The sequence below is a fragment of the Falco punctatus genome (genome assembly GCF_963210335.1).
Source record: "Falco punctatus genome assembly, chromosome: 1".
Taxonomy (NCBI): Eukaryota; Metazoa; Chordata; class Aves; order Falconiformes; family Falconidae; genus Falco; species Falco punctatus.
In genome coordinates this window covers 123,658,816-123,675,452 of record NC_137580.1, presented here as the reverse complement: position 1 = coordinate 123,675,452, position 16,637 = coordinate 123,658,816, and the positions used below count along the sequence as shown (strand labels likewise).

At 38.0% G+C, this 16,637-nt stretch overlaps 1 protein-coding gene across 1 annotated transcript in view; it reads left to right on the top strand.

Annotated features, from left to right (window-relative positions):
- The window catches only part of PITPNC1 (phosphatidylinositol transfer protein cytoplasmic 1), an 87,445-nt gene that overhangs the window by 29,838 nt on the left and 40,970 nt on the right, over positions 1–16,637 (top strand). The window contains exons 2-4 of the mRNA XM_080389177.1: positions 8,971–9,119; positions 13,054–13,142; positions 13,592–13,599. Coding sequence (XP_080245303.1) covers positions 8,971–9,119; positions 13,054–13,142; positions 13,592–13,599 — 246 coding nt within the window. The remainder of the gene's footprint in view (positions 1–8,970; positions 9,120–13,053; positions 13,143–13,591; positions 13,600–16,637) is intronic.

The window sequence follows — 16,637 nt, the reverse complement described above, 5'->3', positions numbered from 1 at the left end:
TCAAGTGACACAGTAAGTCCCTTTTAGCTGTTCTTTCTGGTTTTGTGAACAGAGGACATTTTAGACAGCCTCCTGGAAATGCATGTGTATCCTTTGTAGGAAATACATGTGTCTTCATAAATCTAAATAATAGAATATTATTAGTATTTATGTAAAAAGCACATAGTTTAAACGGTTGAAAAATGTAACCAGCTGACTCACTGTAAAATACTGTTCATAAAACCTTAATTCATGAAACCTTAATTGTTAATAAATTCTTAAAAATTGCATGAGCTTGTACACTCAGGATAAACAGCTGGCTTTTTTCAATAGCACAGCTGGTGTAGAAGCATAAAATTGCTACCATTTGAACAGGACGTGAGCTATATTTGGCAAAACATTTGCATGAAAGCTGAAAATTTGCAACCTAATTTTCACGTATTTTGATTTTCTTTGTACACCTATTAACCACAGATCTGAACCTGTTCCTGTTGATTTCACTATCACTTGTTTAGGTTGTAAGCCATTATGTGCCAGGATACTGTATATTTAGAGTAAGCCATTTTTCTTTAGCTGTGTAAATACTAGCGGAGGATACGGTCTCTCTGAACATCCAAAATGTTGTTGCTGAACTGTCATTCACAGGAATTTAAACAGATAAAGTAACTTAAGGATGTAATTTCTTCCTTGAAAAGGCAAAGCAAACATGAAAGCAGTAAGAATTACGCTTCACAGCATGCAAAAGTCAACTGTTCCTGCTGCAACTGTTCATTTGTGAGGCTACAAAAGCATGTTCCCATGAATTTGGGCAATACTAAAGAAGACTGCTGATGCAAGTCTGCAGATGTGTAGTGCACTGTGAATCACGGATGCATGCAGGGATTAACTGAAAGAAAAATTTCAAGCTCAACTCTAAACTTTAACCAATCAGATTCTTTATATATTACTAGGGAAAGTGACATTTATACCACTAGATTACTTGTACGGGTTTTTTGGGCTCTCAAATCACACCAGTGCATCATACTTACGTTCAAATTTTAGGACCCAGATGTTTACAGTTGTTGTTATAGCCTTCCTGCTAAAGCTTTCTATAGACCTTGTTCATCTGGCTGTTGTTTTGAATGAAATTACATGAAACCATTCATTGTATACTAGTTTAGAGAGTACTGTCACCTCCGTGACAGCTCATTCTGTCTTTTCCTCGTTTAACTTTAATTTAGTCTAAGGACTACTAGACAGGGAAATGACTGCACAGGCAAGGTCGGTTCCCTCATTTGCACTGTGATGAAGCAGAAGACATCGCTCTGCCAGAAAATTTATCTTTACTATTCAATTGGTGTAGGAAGTCTTACACAGATTAATGTCCTGAGCACTAATGGCATTAATCACATAAAATCATCTGTAAACAAAATAAGCCTCTGAAATATTTAACATTAATTCCCTTGCATCTTATTTCTGCCACTGTTAGTGAATACTGTCTTGATTTCTCCTATGACTTCTCTTTCTCCTGTGCACATTTTTCTTATCGCTGGTGTTTTTCTGTGTTGCTCTGTTATTCAATTCAGTTGCTTCCTACAACTGATTTTTGAGGCAATTTACACCTCTAATATGTTTAAACCAAAAGGTAAAATGACACTTGGAACTATGGCACTCGCTTAACTGTGGCATCTCGCTAGTAATCTATAACTGGATAAGGTCTGTCGTGTAGATTTTTGGTGTTATTCCTTCTTGTAACAAGTCCATCCTGCTGTTGTTTCAGAAGGTTGATTGATCTTTTGTTTAGGTAAAACCAGATTTGCTTTTGAAGGCAATAATTTTAGAAAGCTACCTTTGATTCTGGAGTTTCTTCCTTGTATTTGTGCCTCAGGAACAGCTGTTTTAAAATTACAGTTCATAAAGCCTCTTTGCACTTAGGGTATTTCTACGTGGCAAATAGAATGCAGTACAAAGGTGTCCGGTTTGCTCTGAACAGCTTTGATACTAGAAGTTAAATAATTTATTGGTGCAGATTCCACACTGCTGTTCAGCCAGGCCAAAGGAGACTTAATACCAGTTCCGTGGTGGTCTGGGTATCTCTGCAAGGCACCACACCAGGCAAGCGGAACACACCCCTTCAGCGTTCTCTGTTCACTGTTTGTGCTTTCCTTGCAGATTTTCCCAGCAGTCTTTCCCAGCAGTCCTCTTTTTGCATGGCTCTAGCCCACAATGTAGTTATTTTACCAGGAAAAAATCACTAGTTTAGAAATATAAACTGCTACCTTCACACTGGTAAGTTATGCTACGTAAGAGACACCTCCAAGTTCGAATTTACAGCAAGTTTTATTTTCTTCCCAAACATGGCTATCTAGGCAAAGAGAATTATTAATCCAGTGGCAAAAAGTGTTCTAGCTATGCGATGATTACAAGTCTGACTAATTTCCCTCCATAGCATTGTCCTGCAGTAAAACCTTGAGGTCGTGGCTAATGAGAAATGCTCACTTCTATTGCTTGCAGGGTAGTAGCCCTGAGATCCAGAAGTCCAGCTGAAACAAAACCAAAACAAACAAAAACCTAATTCAAAAAGCAGGCCAAGTAGAGGCCAATAGAAACCCACCAGTACATGAAACATCAAATACCAGTACATCATACGTTCCTCTATGCTAGTTAAAACCAATGTAGGAATGTTAATAACAAGGAAGACAAATCACCTTGTCAGAACCTGGAGCTTGTCTCATGGAAAAGATTTTCTTAAATTATTCTTAATAGGTATGAGTCATCATCTACACGAGGATGGGGATCAGAAAGCACAATCTTGGTGCTCCATCAGCCAGTGTTGGAATTGCCCACAGGTGAGGGCTCTGCTTTAACCTCCAGATGAGCATGAAGATGCATTAGGCTTCGCCCATTTTAGAAGGCAGACGGAATGATGCCTAATAACAATAATAACATGAGGGATTTATAGTCAGCGAGTAAGATACGAGAAACCACTTCTGTTTAAGTAATTACTGTTTAGAATTTTTTTTAAATTATATCTACGTCTTGTGGTAAAAGCTCTGAGCTGGAAATCACTAGATTGAGGCTAAATTCCCTGTTCTATCACAGACAACTTTTTTAAGGTTGAGGTATTAATTTCTGTTTCAATTAATCAAATATAAAATAAGGATAATACTTTCTTTGCCTGTCTTCAATATCCAGCTGTAAGCTTTTCATATTTATGGCAGAGTGGGGCTTAGGTTTTAATCAGGACCTGGAAGCAATGCTTTCTAACATCAAAACAAAACACACAATAGGAAACTATCCTCCTAAACAAAGATACTTACTCAAGCGAGTACATTTTCATGGAAGTTATTCTAGAGATAAAATATCTCTGTAGAAATGCTGTTAAGAGATTGCTTAGAGTGACAGGCAGTGCATGTTTGAACATGTAACTTAGCTGGGGATCACCATGCTTGTCACATGGTGGCACGTAGAGGAATAATTAGAATTCGTTTTGAATCCTTCTAAACATGGAAATTATTACACAAGTGCTGAATAATATTCCTATTATTCTTTTTAGTTAAAAAATGGCCTGAAATGAAGTCTTGGAAGACATTCACCAAAGAGCACACCAACAGTCTTCCAAAGACTGTGACTTGAAAATAAATCAGAGACTTATCAGTCCATTTTAAAATAGTTTTCTATTAATGAGACGGCATTCTATTAATCAGAATTCCTTAATCAAATTGCTGCTGTTTTGCCATAATCAATGTCCTTGGATTCAGTGTAGCCAGACAGATACAACTGGCGATGAAGTTGATCCATTATATTTTCTTGCTAGAAGTAAATCTTTACTAAATTGAGGTCAATGACAACACACCTACTGCCATCAGTGGAGGCAAAATTTTGCCCTTTATAGCTGCCTCTGCAAAGCAGCACATTTGCACGTAAATTCAGATTTGTTTCAGTTTAGTTGTAGCAGGTTCTCTTCTTTTTTTTTTTTTTTTTTTTTCTGTTTTACCTTTGCGGTTTTCTGAGGACAGGATTAGAAGCCACCGGCGTGTTTTAGCATGAATCACTGGGTGAGAAATACTTCCCATTGTCAAAATGCAGCGTGCAGAACAATTGTTACCTTTAACAGGTATAAAAGACATGCAGCATCTTCTGGACTCTGGCTTCTAACTGCAGGGAGGGATCTCACAACTGACTTAAAATAATAAATTGCAGAAATTGAAATGGCAGCAGCATCCCTGATGGTTTAGTTTAGTTATAGAAGAGTAAACAGGTGAAAGGGTTCAACAATTCTTTTGAATATGAGAGTTGCTATATAAGATGAAACCATTGATAAATCTGTTACGTTTTCTGTGAGAATTTAGGTAAGAACTTCAAGGAATGGTAAAGAAAATCAAGATTATGGATACCTTTGGCACAATTTCTCCTTTGAGGAGATGTTACTTTTTACATTCCATGTGAAGTTTGGAAAATTGTACTCTAAGACTAGTATTAAGTCCAAAAGTGAGCAACAGTCAGGCTGAAAAAATGCAGGTGTGTTTGTACAATGATTTCTTTTGCAGCTCCTGCTGAAGACAATGGGAGTTCTCCAGTTGAAAGATGTGTAGGGTGGACACCCTTCTGTGGTTTTTTTTGTGGTTTCTTTTCCCCCTCCTGTCTCAAGAATGCAAAAAAAATTATTCTGATCTCACTTGTAATTTTAAGCAAATTGAGATTGACCATCGTTATGCTGTTGCTAACATAAACCTTGTTTTTTGTATGACTGAACTCCCAATACGCAAACACCATCTGCCTGTTGAAGGAAAAGGGAATTCACCACTGAGACAATGTGGAACTCATTAGGAGTTGAGAAACATCAAGCCCACTGCAAAAGCTATGTAGCAATATCCTTAGAAATCTCTAACTCTGCATTCAGTGCCTGCGTTTGTTGCAGTTCTTCCTGTGATACTGAAGAAATTTTCCACTGTTAAACTGAAGAGTTTCCAAACAAAAGCTTTCCTCCAGAGCCAATTTCAGATCAGGTGCCACTGTGTGAAATTTTACTGACTTCCTTGAAACATTATATAGCCTTGGAAAATTATGTTACAGCTAAGAACACGGAAATTCAGATTGTGATGGAGCAACGTAAATAATAGTGGCATGTCACTTTACCCTTGCAGGAATAATGAGTATTTCTTACTCCTGTAAAATGTTTCTTGAGTGATATTTCTCCGCAATATCAACAGGAACTTAGAAAAAGCTGTGCCTTTATTTTTCAGGCATTTAAATTTAGCAAGTTCTAAAAGATACACCTTTGCTTTGGATTTCATTCATGTAAATATAAACATACACTTTTTTAAAAGTTGATTTATCTGAAATAAGTTGTGTGCTCTCTGGTTTAGCAAAGTACTCTATTTTTGGAAGTTAACTTTCTTATCATCAAGCTCTAAAATGATATTAAAATTGTATAAGCCAGATAAAAAGAAATTAATAGGACGCAGAAGAGCTGAGTTAACTACCTTGAAGTACATGTAAGAGTATGTTTCTTTTGCAGAATACAGCTGCTTTCTAGCAGGACTGCAGAGTCATTTGAGTAGTTAGGAAAGGTGGGTACTTCCACCTGCCCGGGGTCAGGTCTGTAGGTATGGAAGGTCATCGCCTGGGGAGAGGTGAGTAGCAGTCTGGTTCCTACAGCAGAGCTGTCCAGTACCAGTTATGGTGCCTTCTGGTTTCTTCAGCATCTTCCAAGTGAAAAGTGCCGTGCTGAGCTGCCTTGGATACCCTCTGAGAGATGTTGGGTATAATTGGGAGTGTGTGTGATTTTGAGTCTCTTCAGAGAAGTAGAACCTTTCGCTAAGTACAGACTATGCAACATCTGTAAAGCAATTTCTGCTTGACAGCACTGATCATCAGCTGCAGAGTGCAGCCTAGTCACTCCTAGCCGTGCGCTGGGATTGATTTACTGTCTCTGTGATTTGATCTTCTGCTAGTGTTTTATGGGAGTGTGCGTCCACGAAGGAGTAACGGTCTGTTAGGAAAGCACGTGATGTTATAGGTAGATAGCTGATTCATGATGCTGGAGCAAGTGAATGCTTTAGTACGACCCCATTGTTAGTTGTCGGTGTGAACCTACATTCATCCTGAGCTTTCTGAGCTAGTATTTCCAGCAGAAATGGAGATGTCTGGATTTGACCATGAAAACTAAGAGCAAAATGGCAAAAGACTACATGGAAGTAGGAAATCAAAGCATGCAGGGATATGTGCAATTATGAAACAATTTCCAGAGATGACCATGGCAACTAAAAGTCACGATTTTACGGCATGGCAAAAATCTCAATAGAGATCTCAATAGAAATATTGGCTTTGTGGCAAATTGTAATTCATCTCCCCTCACCTAACCTTTTCATATTCCACGGGCTATAAATTACTGATCTCTTTCTTTCCATTAGAAGATAAGCACCTTATCACCTCTCCTCTTTTCTAACATCCTTATCGCTCCACAGGCAGTAAGTATCTTTACTCTCAGGTGGTCTGATTGATATGTATCTAATTAAAGGCAAAACATTTTTTCTCAAATTGCCTTCAGCTTTGAAGTATGTTGCTTTGATTTCAGACCTGAAGAACAGCTTCATGTGCCTGGAAGTTATCTTTTTTCAAAGTGTACTAGTTGATCAAATACAATATACTGCCTCTGTCCACAAACTTTGCCTTACCTGTATACCAATGCATTAATTTATTTTTAATGAAAAAGAGAAAAGACAGCTTTTCATGGAACTACTTGAAGGGTAGGTGTGAGGACTGCGGCTCTTCAGAGCCTTGAAGATTAGGACAAAATGTTCAAATATGATGAGAAAGAGAAGAAAAGGATTCAGTAGAGACTAAGGTAGATAACTGGATTAGCAAGAAAAATAATTTTAGGACTTATGTCTTAAATGGGGACATTTTGTGTGAAAGAAGTACCAGAGATGAGAAAGCTGAATATATAGGCAGGAGGTAGTACCAGCATCAAATTGTTTTAAATAGCATTATTCTACTTATCATTTTAATGAACGTCTTAGGAACATTTGTAGGTGGTGAGAGGGTAGATTCTCCAAAGTTATATAGGATATTTTTAAAAAGCCATTAATTCTCTCTAATTATGAGTAGAAAGGAGAGGAAGAAACATCATGTGCGTAACACTGAAATTTCCAGGCAGTTCCAATTTGCATAGCCAGCACTTACACAGAGATTTACTGATTTTTTATTTTTTTTTTTTTTTCAGATGTTACAAGGGTCACACAATTAATTGACCTGACCCATAGGGCATTTGCTAGTTTTATGACAACTGTATCTTTTGGGTTTTTTTTCCTCCCAGTCCTCTTCTTTACTAGTTCCAACAAGTTTTAAGAGTGGGTTATATTCTTCACTGTGAGGAGGTGTTTCAAAATAAGTAATGGAAAAAAAATCCACTGAAACTACCTAATTAGGTTAGAGGAAAAGAGAATAGATCCAAGTTACTTTATCCTTCCCGTAGAGCACCTTTTTGCCCTTAAAGAACCTTTTTGTAAACTTGAGGCATTTTTAGTACTTTGGAACGATCTTCTGAAAGGCGCATTTTGATGCAAATCATTCACTTGCTGTTGCAGTGTGTGGCTGGCCAGGAAGGAGTTGGTGTCCATTCAGTGCTAGAACAGAAATCCCTGTCCCCTGAACAAATGATCCCGCAAGGTGCAAGTTCCAAATTGCTTACCTTCTTGTGGCCTGCCTGTTGCAGGGGAATGAAATAGCGTTATGTGGAATTTAAGAATTTCTGTAGGGAGCCCTCCATGGTCCTATTCCTTATGTTTTGTTTAGTAAGGCTGCCTTGCTGGCTGTTGTTAATAAGGTCTGTCTTGGTTTGGTTTTCCCCCTCTGCTAATTGCTTTTTTGATTTGGGCTTTTTAAAGTATGTGATAGGATTGCCGTTCATAATATGTAATAACCACAAAAATCTCTGAGGTCAGACTGTCACTATGGTTTGTTTGTTTATGCTTAGTTGGTACTTGGCAGCTTGTGCCATTTTCTAAATTAACAGGTTGTTCTTTGTATTTGAAGTGATTGATGTGATTGAAGTGATTAGCATGTATATGCCTAAATGAATAATTCTGGGGGAGGGAGGGATCCAAATGGAGAAAACTTGATAGGTCCAAAGAGAGTTTGTTGTAAGAACCATGTTATGTTCAGGAATACGGAACGGACATAAGTGAGGATAAAAATCTCAGACCAAAAAATGTATGGGAAAGTACAGTTTTACTCTAAAATCTTTGCTAATGAAGGTTAAGGGATGTACTTTTTGTTACATTTCTCTAGAGGCAAAAGCCCTGGTGTAGGTGCAGACATACTGAGAAAAAATTCAATTGCTGGTACAACGATGTATTTTTCTGTGATAGCAACATCGGGTCAAACCTCCTGGGTTTTGGCGTCCAAAGTAACTCAAGAGCCTATAGAAAAAGGACCATTTAAGTGCTTAAATTAATTTTAATAATATTGCCAAATCACTTGTCTCAAACTTCTTTTTTGAAGAACTTGGAGTCTACATGTTTCTTTTTCTTAAGAGCTGGTGCTCTTCTTTCTGTGAATGAGCAATAGTTGTCCTGAATTTTTTTGCAGGGCTTCAGTATTTGGCATTGTGTTGGTGTGAGGGGGGATTCCTGTGTCCCACAGAACTCGAAGAGTTCACCTGCTGGTTAAAAAGCCCTTGCATGTCAGCATGTGGAAGCAGTAGATCGTTTATTTATTCCTAACATACATAGTTAGAGTCTAAAATTAAAGGGCAGGTCTGATTCTCTACATCTGTATACACATGAGTTTTGTTATTTTTTCCACAAGTGATGCCCTAGACTCAATAAGATAATGGGACAATGGGAGGTCCCCAACTGATAGGTCTGAATGAAGCTGCGAAATCCTGGGTTTTGCCCTTGAACTACCTTTTATTTGCGCATACTGCCCTATCATTGTGTGCCATTGGCTTTTGAATACATGTGTATTACGTAAAGTTAATATGTTGTTCTTGATTTTGCTTTGCAGTACAGAATTGGACAGCTGTACATGATAAGCAAGCATAGCCATGAGCAGAGTGACAGAGGTGAAGGTGTGGAAGTGGTGCAGAATGAACCCTATGAAGATCCAAACCACGGCAATGGTCAGCTAACAGAGAAACGGGTTTATCTCAACAGGCAAGTGCAGTAGAACTGTTTCCCTCAGTGTGGGCTGTAATAAAAATTTGCAAGACAATAGCCTTTCCGTTTCAAGTAGAACATGTTCCTGTGAACACGTGCTGCTTCCTGGCAGCCGCAGGAAGAAGGAAGGTGAAATAGTTCAGAGGCTTGAAAGAAGACAGCGATTAGTTGTCATTTCTTCTAGAGCATCTTTTCCAAGAGATAGAACTCTAACTTGAAGTAAGGATGTACTGAAAATCAGAGCTTTTGTTTTCTTATACACTTCACTGTCATTTTGCTTTCCAAAATTGAAGGGGGAAGCTGAAAAAATGAAAAACAAACCCAACAAACAGTCCACCCCAAACAAAAATGAAAACCAAACCATTAAAATGGTTTAAGGGTTTCTTACTTCATGATAAGGACACAAAGCCAGTATCCCGTGTCTGGTGAGAAGAGATTTGCCTCAGCAAAGTTAATTGACATTGTGAATGACCATTGGGCTTGTACAATGATGACCTTCTGTACCAAAATAATAGGATTGGAACATGATGGGAAAATTGGTTTTGTTTCCCTGAAGTTCCATCATTTCTTAAAGTGAAATATGTGTCTCTTTTTATGGTGAAATAATACTGCTGAGGATCAATGCCTCCACACTCACAGGCCAGAGATGTGTTTATATTTTTAATTTTTTCTTTTTTTTTTTCATGGGGTCCTGTGAAATATACTGCTCAATCTGTTCCCATTTTTACTGTGGCTGATCTAATTGAATATCACTGCTTTTCTGAAGTTCTTCTGTTCCCCTGGGCCTGTTTCATTTTATTAAACTTACGCTCTGCAGCATTTCGTAGTGGGCATAGAAACACTATAGCTATTGCTTCTACATTGCTCCTCCACTGCAAGCCTGACATATCTAACCTTAACTCAGGCTAAATTCAATCACCAGTCATGTTGCGCGCGCACACACGCACAAGTCCAATAATATGTATTTTGACACCATCTAATATTATTGTGATTGTAACTCTGTTCTCTCACAGGCTAGACACAGGACTTGAGAAAAATCAATAAATGTGTTCCTGTTGTAGAGCTCCCAGAAGTTGTGGGGTTTTTTTTTAATGTTTCTGGATATTTCTTTCCTTCATGTTAAAAAGAAGTAAGGCTTTAAGCACTGACGAGTGTATTCAGAATGACCATTTCAGGGTAATTCAGAATTACCCTAAGGACTGTGTGCTACAAGGCGCATACGGGACATCCGTAGTATGTAGGAAGTACGTAGTTTCAGGTAGTGCAGGCAATAGAACAAAGATCTCTTGCCCAAAGCTGCATACAAACACTGACAAAGAAAATCTCTGTGCCTACAACAACTTGGGAAGTTTACCTAAAGCTATGGTGGATGGTTAAGTCAGTTCACTGAGTTTAATGATAATTGTAAATATTCCTTGATAATCATGACCCGACTAGCTATTTAAATCTGGTTTTGGTGTCACCATACCACCAGATAATGCGGTACTGTCAAAGCTTTGTGGAAAGGCTTAGCAGGTTTTCAGGCCGCTATGGATTTGGCTGGGAGGCCAGGATCTCTCTGGAAGACTTCTCTTAAGGAGACATGCTGCCATACAAGATGTGCTGAAAACTTCTTCTCTGCCTGCCTCCCTTGAGGAACAGGACTCCTTACACAGGTTTTGCTCTCATCTTGTCTTCTTCCAGGGTCCACCACCCTAATAAACTTGCTAGCTTCACTTTATTTTGCTCTGGGCTGATCTCCTGAAGAACTTTGAGCTTATATATTTCAGTGGTGGTTTCTTGGAAAGATTTTTGCGTTATTTTCATTTATTTTTTCTTGCCTGCTAATACTTCAAGTCTTGCAGAGAGGGTCTTCTTGCTGACCAATGGTTTCAGGTTTTTTATTTCTTCCCCCCATGTGCTGAAAGACTGAACTTCATCCAGGGAAGGAAGAAATAAAAAAGAGAATTAAAAAAACCCATAAAATTGATCCACAGATTCCTGTGATCTGCTAAAACAGAAATACTGTATTTTCTTTCTCTGAGTGGACCCTTGGAACAATTCATGTTTGTCTATGACTGTCATTTGATGGCAGCTCTGAGAATAACGTGTGTTTTGCTCATAAAATTATTTGGTTTGGAGATGCATCATAACAGTGAAGACAGGTAGACAGGCAAATATGCTAAAAACAACAATAACCAAAAAAAGTGCAAAACAAGCAGCTGTATGTGAACAAAGATATTACTAGTAAAAATTTCTAGTGTCACTGTAAGCCAGTTATACTGAGAATTGATTGCTATGTCTTCTCTCCTGCTGGAGCATTGTTTTCAGAAGCTGAAAGTCTGCATCCTCTGGTATTTATTATTTAGGTATCAGAGTAAAGTTTAGTGGGGATAAGAGAGGGAGTAGACATGCAGTCATAAAAAGACACTGACAGAGGCTGAGAAAATAAACAAAAGGTCCAATACAGTGAATTCTATTATACAGTATGTAAAATGCCGCTTAAAAGATTACACAAGAAAGGTTTATGTAAAGAAAAGAATCTCGTGAGCAATGTCATCGCAGAGCAAAAGTCAATGCACTTGATGTTGAATCATCAGTGAACTCATGTCTGTTGCCTCTGGACAAATGAAATATTTATGTGTAGCTAGGTCTTGGTTAAATAAGCCTCAATGATCCAAACTCTGTATTTGCTTCAGAAATTTGCTAATATGGAAAGTTAATTTACATTCTGCACACAGTTATCTAAACATAACTGTTTCAGACATTTACACTTGGAAAACTGAGGTTTGACAGCATCTACTTTAGTTCAGTAAAGGTTCAGTTTAAGGCTTGGTCATCAGCTTGACACAGCACCAGACTCACACCAGTTTTAACTGAGTCCCACGTGCAGTGCTGTTTGTGGTCTCCAAAGGTCTGCCTGCCTTGGGGTGACTGGTGCTGCATCTTTGTTCCTGGCAGCTTCTGTCGTTATAATTGATGTCATTAAGAAAAGGTTGAAAGATGAATTATCATGAACTTCCCTTTTTAAAGTGTATGTTTGTTCATCACTTCTTTGGTACCTCATGTGACCAGAGTTCTGGAAATGAGAGACCCAGGATCTATGATCCAAGATCCATGGTAAAGAAAATGTTCCCACTCTTCCATAGTATTATACAATTAACCTTTAATGAACTTTCCATGTGCTGTATCCATGTATTTCCTTTCTTACTTTACTGCTGTTGTACTGCTGCATTGGTAAGTTCTCTTGGCAGATTGAGCTCTGAGCTGTGACATCAGTTCCATTATTTCTCCTCACTTCTGTGATTTACTTTTCCCATCAGCAAAACGGGACTAATATGGAGGTGTTTTGAGTGATTTGTTAATTTTAATATGAAAGCTTCCTACTCGGGAGCTGGTGTTGGTAGCGTGGGAAAACCTGCGTGCCAGGTGAGTCAAACATAAGGGTTTGTGTGCTGGCAAAGAATATGGAGGAAGAAGAAATAGTCTCTAAGAAGAAGTAATGGAAGGGTTTGAAGTGGACTGGAATCACGTCCTTCAGAGCTCTTGTTAGAGAGTGCCTCCCTGTGGCTACGGGCGCTGTCAGACAGTTACACCTTGTATGGTCCAACCTGCTCCCTGCATCCAAGACCAAACGTTTGAGGCCATAAATTCTTGAAATCTGCAACTTCAGTTTAATAATATATACAAGGCTCGGAGGCTGTTGCGCTGGCAGCACATCGCTGGCTTTGAGGGGGGGGCGGGCAGGCTTGGTTTCAGACGTGCTTGCGGAGAAAGCTGAGACAATGCGTAGTCATGAGATGAAAACCCTGCTGTGAAGTCTAGGAGTCCAGGTATTGCTGTCTCCTGAGAGACACCTGTCAAAGTAGGAGCACGTTTGGAAGTATCTTCTCTTCTAAAATACTCCTAAGCCGTAACATATTCTAATCTTCTATTTTCTTTTTATTTTCAGCAAACTGCCTAGCTGGGCTAGGGCAGTTGTTCCCAAAATCTTTTATGTTACAGAGAAGGCTTGGAATTACTATCCTTATACCATCACAGGTAAGGAATAAAGCAGAAACGATGACTGATTTGTACTTTTGGGATAGTTTAGCTTATCTTCAGAAGCTCCAAGTTAAATACTGAGCCATAAATACGAAGTTCCTTTAACCGCTCCTGTTGAACTGCACATACTATTCCATCTTATGTTGACCAATAACAGGAAGTAAAGATTATAAGCCATGGGCACGTAAAAACTAGAATGTTGTATCTATGCAATTTCTTCCTTGCCAAGAAAACATCAGGTGCTTAGATTTTGTGCTGACTTGTACCCCTTTATTGTCCCATAGGCTTCAGTCAAATATAAATCAGCAGATTATCTGACACAAGTTTTTTGATTATTAATGTATGTTTAGTGTAAGGATCTTGCATCATTGTTTTATTTCACATTTCTTTTTTTTTTCTTTTCCCTCATCATTCTGTTTTTTTACAAATGGACAATTGGAAATCAGAATACACAGTAAGTTTTTCTTCCTCTTTTTATTCTAAAAATAATTGTGAAATATAGTGGTCAAATCCAAACTGATTCATTCTTTATATAACTAACGCATAATGCATTCAATAATGGAACTTTATTTTAGCAATTTTTTAAAGAAATTTAAGGTTAAATTTGAAGTGTTTCTGTGGGGATCCTATAAATTATTTACCTTATTCTTTTATCACTTCAAAATAATTTGATGTATTTTTAGTCACTGACTGTAACAGAGATGTTTCTATAAAACAGGGCAAGGCTTTTAAGATTCCAGTTATTACGTGGAGACATGAGAACAGATTTTATTTTATTTATTGTTTTATTAACTTATAAAATGCTCATCTCTGGTATAGTATCTGGGAAACTGTACAATCTGTAGACAAAATTAAACATAATCTGGGCACAGTGCCCAGAAAAATCAGCCATTCCCTCTAGCAGAGCTAAGGCAAAATATAGCACATAAATCATGAGAAAAATTGTTGTAAATGTGCTGGCCTCAATAATATACAGTAAGTTTTCAGCAACCTTTGGAAGATGAGGAGGAGATGGTGAGAAAGTTCCAGGTGAAGGGACCTTTCAGAAACTCCTGCCTTGATTTACTTGGAACTTCTGACTGCAGATAAAACATAATCCACTTGTTTTTCTTCCCAAAGTGCTCAAAGTGTTTGTGCAGATTTTTTTTAAAAACCAGTAAAGCATATGGAGAAGAAAAAGATTTTAATGTGATAAATGGGAAAGAAAAAAATTCAAGGGATTTAAAGGTTTAGATCTGAAAGCTGGAGACTTAGGAATTGAAACTCTGATCACCTGTGTTGAAAATCTAAAGTACCAAACTGTGCTTTTTGGTATGTACTGTAATACTTACAACATACTCTGTTTTGTTTCATATTTAAAATTCATTTGATTGTCATAATCAAATAGTATCCCATAATGGACAGTAGCAATGAGGGGACAGATTCTCAGCTACTTTTGTTAGAAGATATCTTTAGTGGAGCCTATCACAGTTTATATTACTTAAGGGTTTACCCTTTGATAGCAGGTTTAAACTTGGTCTGGGAAGATGACACGTGCTATGTTGTATTGACGTCTGTTACTTACACTCTGTGGTATATTTTTTCTTTAGCTGAAAGTAAATTTGAAAATTTTAATGTGATTTTTTTTTTCTTTAACTGAAAGAGACAAGTAGAAAATTATTAAAGGGGTGATAGCAGACAGAAATATATGTCTGAATTTGAAATACAGTACACTATCAAAACCAAACAGCAATGCTGTACTCGTAGAATTTGAATCAGCAGGTGATCTTTATCTGATCTGATGGGACAACACCTGGAACACATTTTGGTGAAGGTATACAGCTATGGAGATGTTCAAGAGCATCAGCAAAAACGATTGCAGGGTTGAATAGACTTGTAAAGAAAAATTAAATCGGTCTACAAATGTTGAAGGTAGGCAAAACAGTCACTAAGTGACAGTATAACTGCCTATGGGAGTTGGGGACTAATTACTCACCATGGTGCAAAGAAACAGAACTAGAAATATTGGGATGAGATTAAGGAAACTGTACTTCAGACAAACATCTAACATCTATTTTAATGGAGCTGATAGACTATGAAATTATCTTGAAGGGAAATAAAGAAAGCGTCTTTGCCTCAAACTGCTGAATCTGGAACAGAAATGTTAAATATACCACTGGGAATAATTCCTATCCTTGTCTGAAATATTCCTCTAAATTTTGATCTTCTTTATTCATTAGAGAATTCTGAAAGAAAGAATAAACCCACGGACACTGCCCAAAATATGTAAGATAGCTTGGAAACCCTTTTCTAAATGATAGCAAATTCCCTCCCAAGGTTGGCGGGGCATCCTAAGAATTAGATTGGGCCTCACTTCAAGGCAAATTGATTCTAAAGGCAGGCCCATAATTGGATAAATAAAACATAGTCTTACCAAGTCAAGTACATACTGCTATGTAGTATGTTCACACCTTAACCTTGTAAGTTCCATGCTAAATAAAGAGCAAGGACCTTAAAGGCTCAGTAGTGTTACTTATTTCGGTGTCTGTTAGTGATATGGAAGAGGATGTGAACAACAGATTGAATCTTGCTGATAGTCCTAAGATTTTTCAGTTGTAAAATATGAAGGCTGTTGGGAAATTCCATTCAGGAACATACACTAGCATTCAGAGATTCAATGCAGAATAATTTCAGAAATCTGATTTTCCTGTGGAAGTAGTATGGATTTCATAAATATGTCCTAATTTCAGGTGCTTAAGAAGGTCATCTTCAAAGAAAAAAAAGCTCAGCAGGCATGATAGTATTCTCTGCAGTGGTAGTATAAAAAGCCAAGAGTGAGTGGATGCATGAAAACAGGAATGGAAATTAGATCGTCATGGTGTTAGTACATCTGGGTCCAGTTATGATGGCACCTGCTTTAAGGGATGGTATTCTCTACACAGCAAGCCCCTGAATTTGACAGCGAACAACAGGGCTACTACCAAGCCTCTCCAACCATATAAATAATATGTAAAGCAAATGACACACTTCAAAAAAGGAGTTTAGCAGAACGATTGCACAATTGATGCTTTTGTGTTGTGTGATATGCGAAGTATTGTCATGTCAGGAGAGCGTTTTAGAACCTACCCTGTGCTGTTTGTGGAGCCTCATTAAAGCTGCAATACAAAAGATTTCCGATCAGGAAGATGAGACGTGGGTGATGTCCCGAGAAATGCTGTATCAAAGCTTGTGCTAATCCTCGCAAGCTTCCTGCTGATGTTGAGAGGGAGGAGGAAGTAGAAAAAATACTTTCGAAGCTGAAGCCAAAGGACGTCATCCAGATCTGGGGGCACTATTTAGAGAGCCAGACATGAGATCCTCCTATAAAGGTCAAACCCTTGTTTCAGTGTCCAGGGCATTACTGAAGAACTGTACGTGAGAAAGTCTCTGAAACTCAGGAGTTGCTTTGGTTTTGACCTAGTGATCAGAAACCTGACAAGATATCTTGCTAAAATAAATGTTTGATTTGTAAGT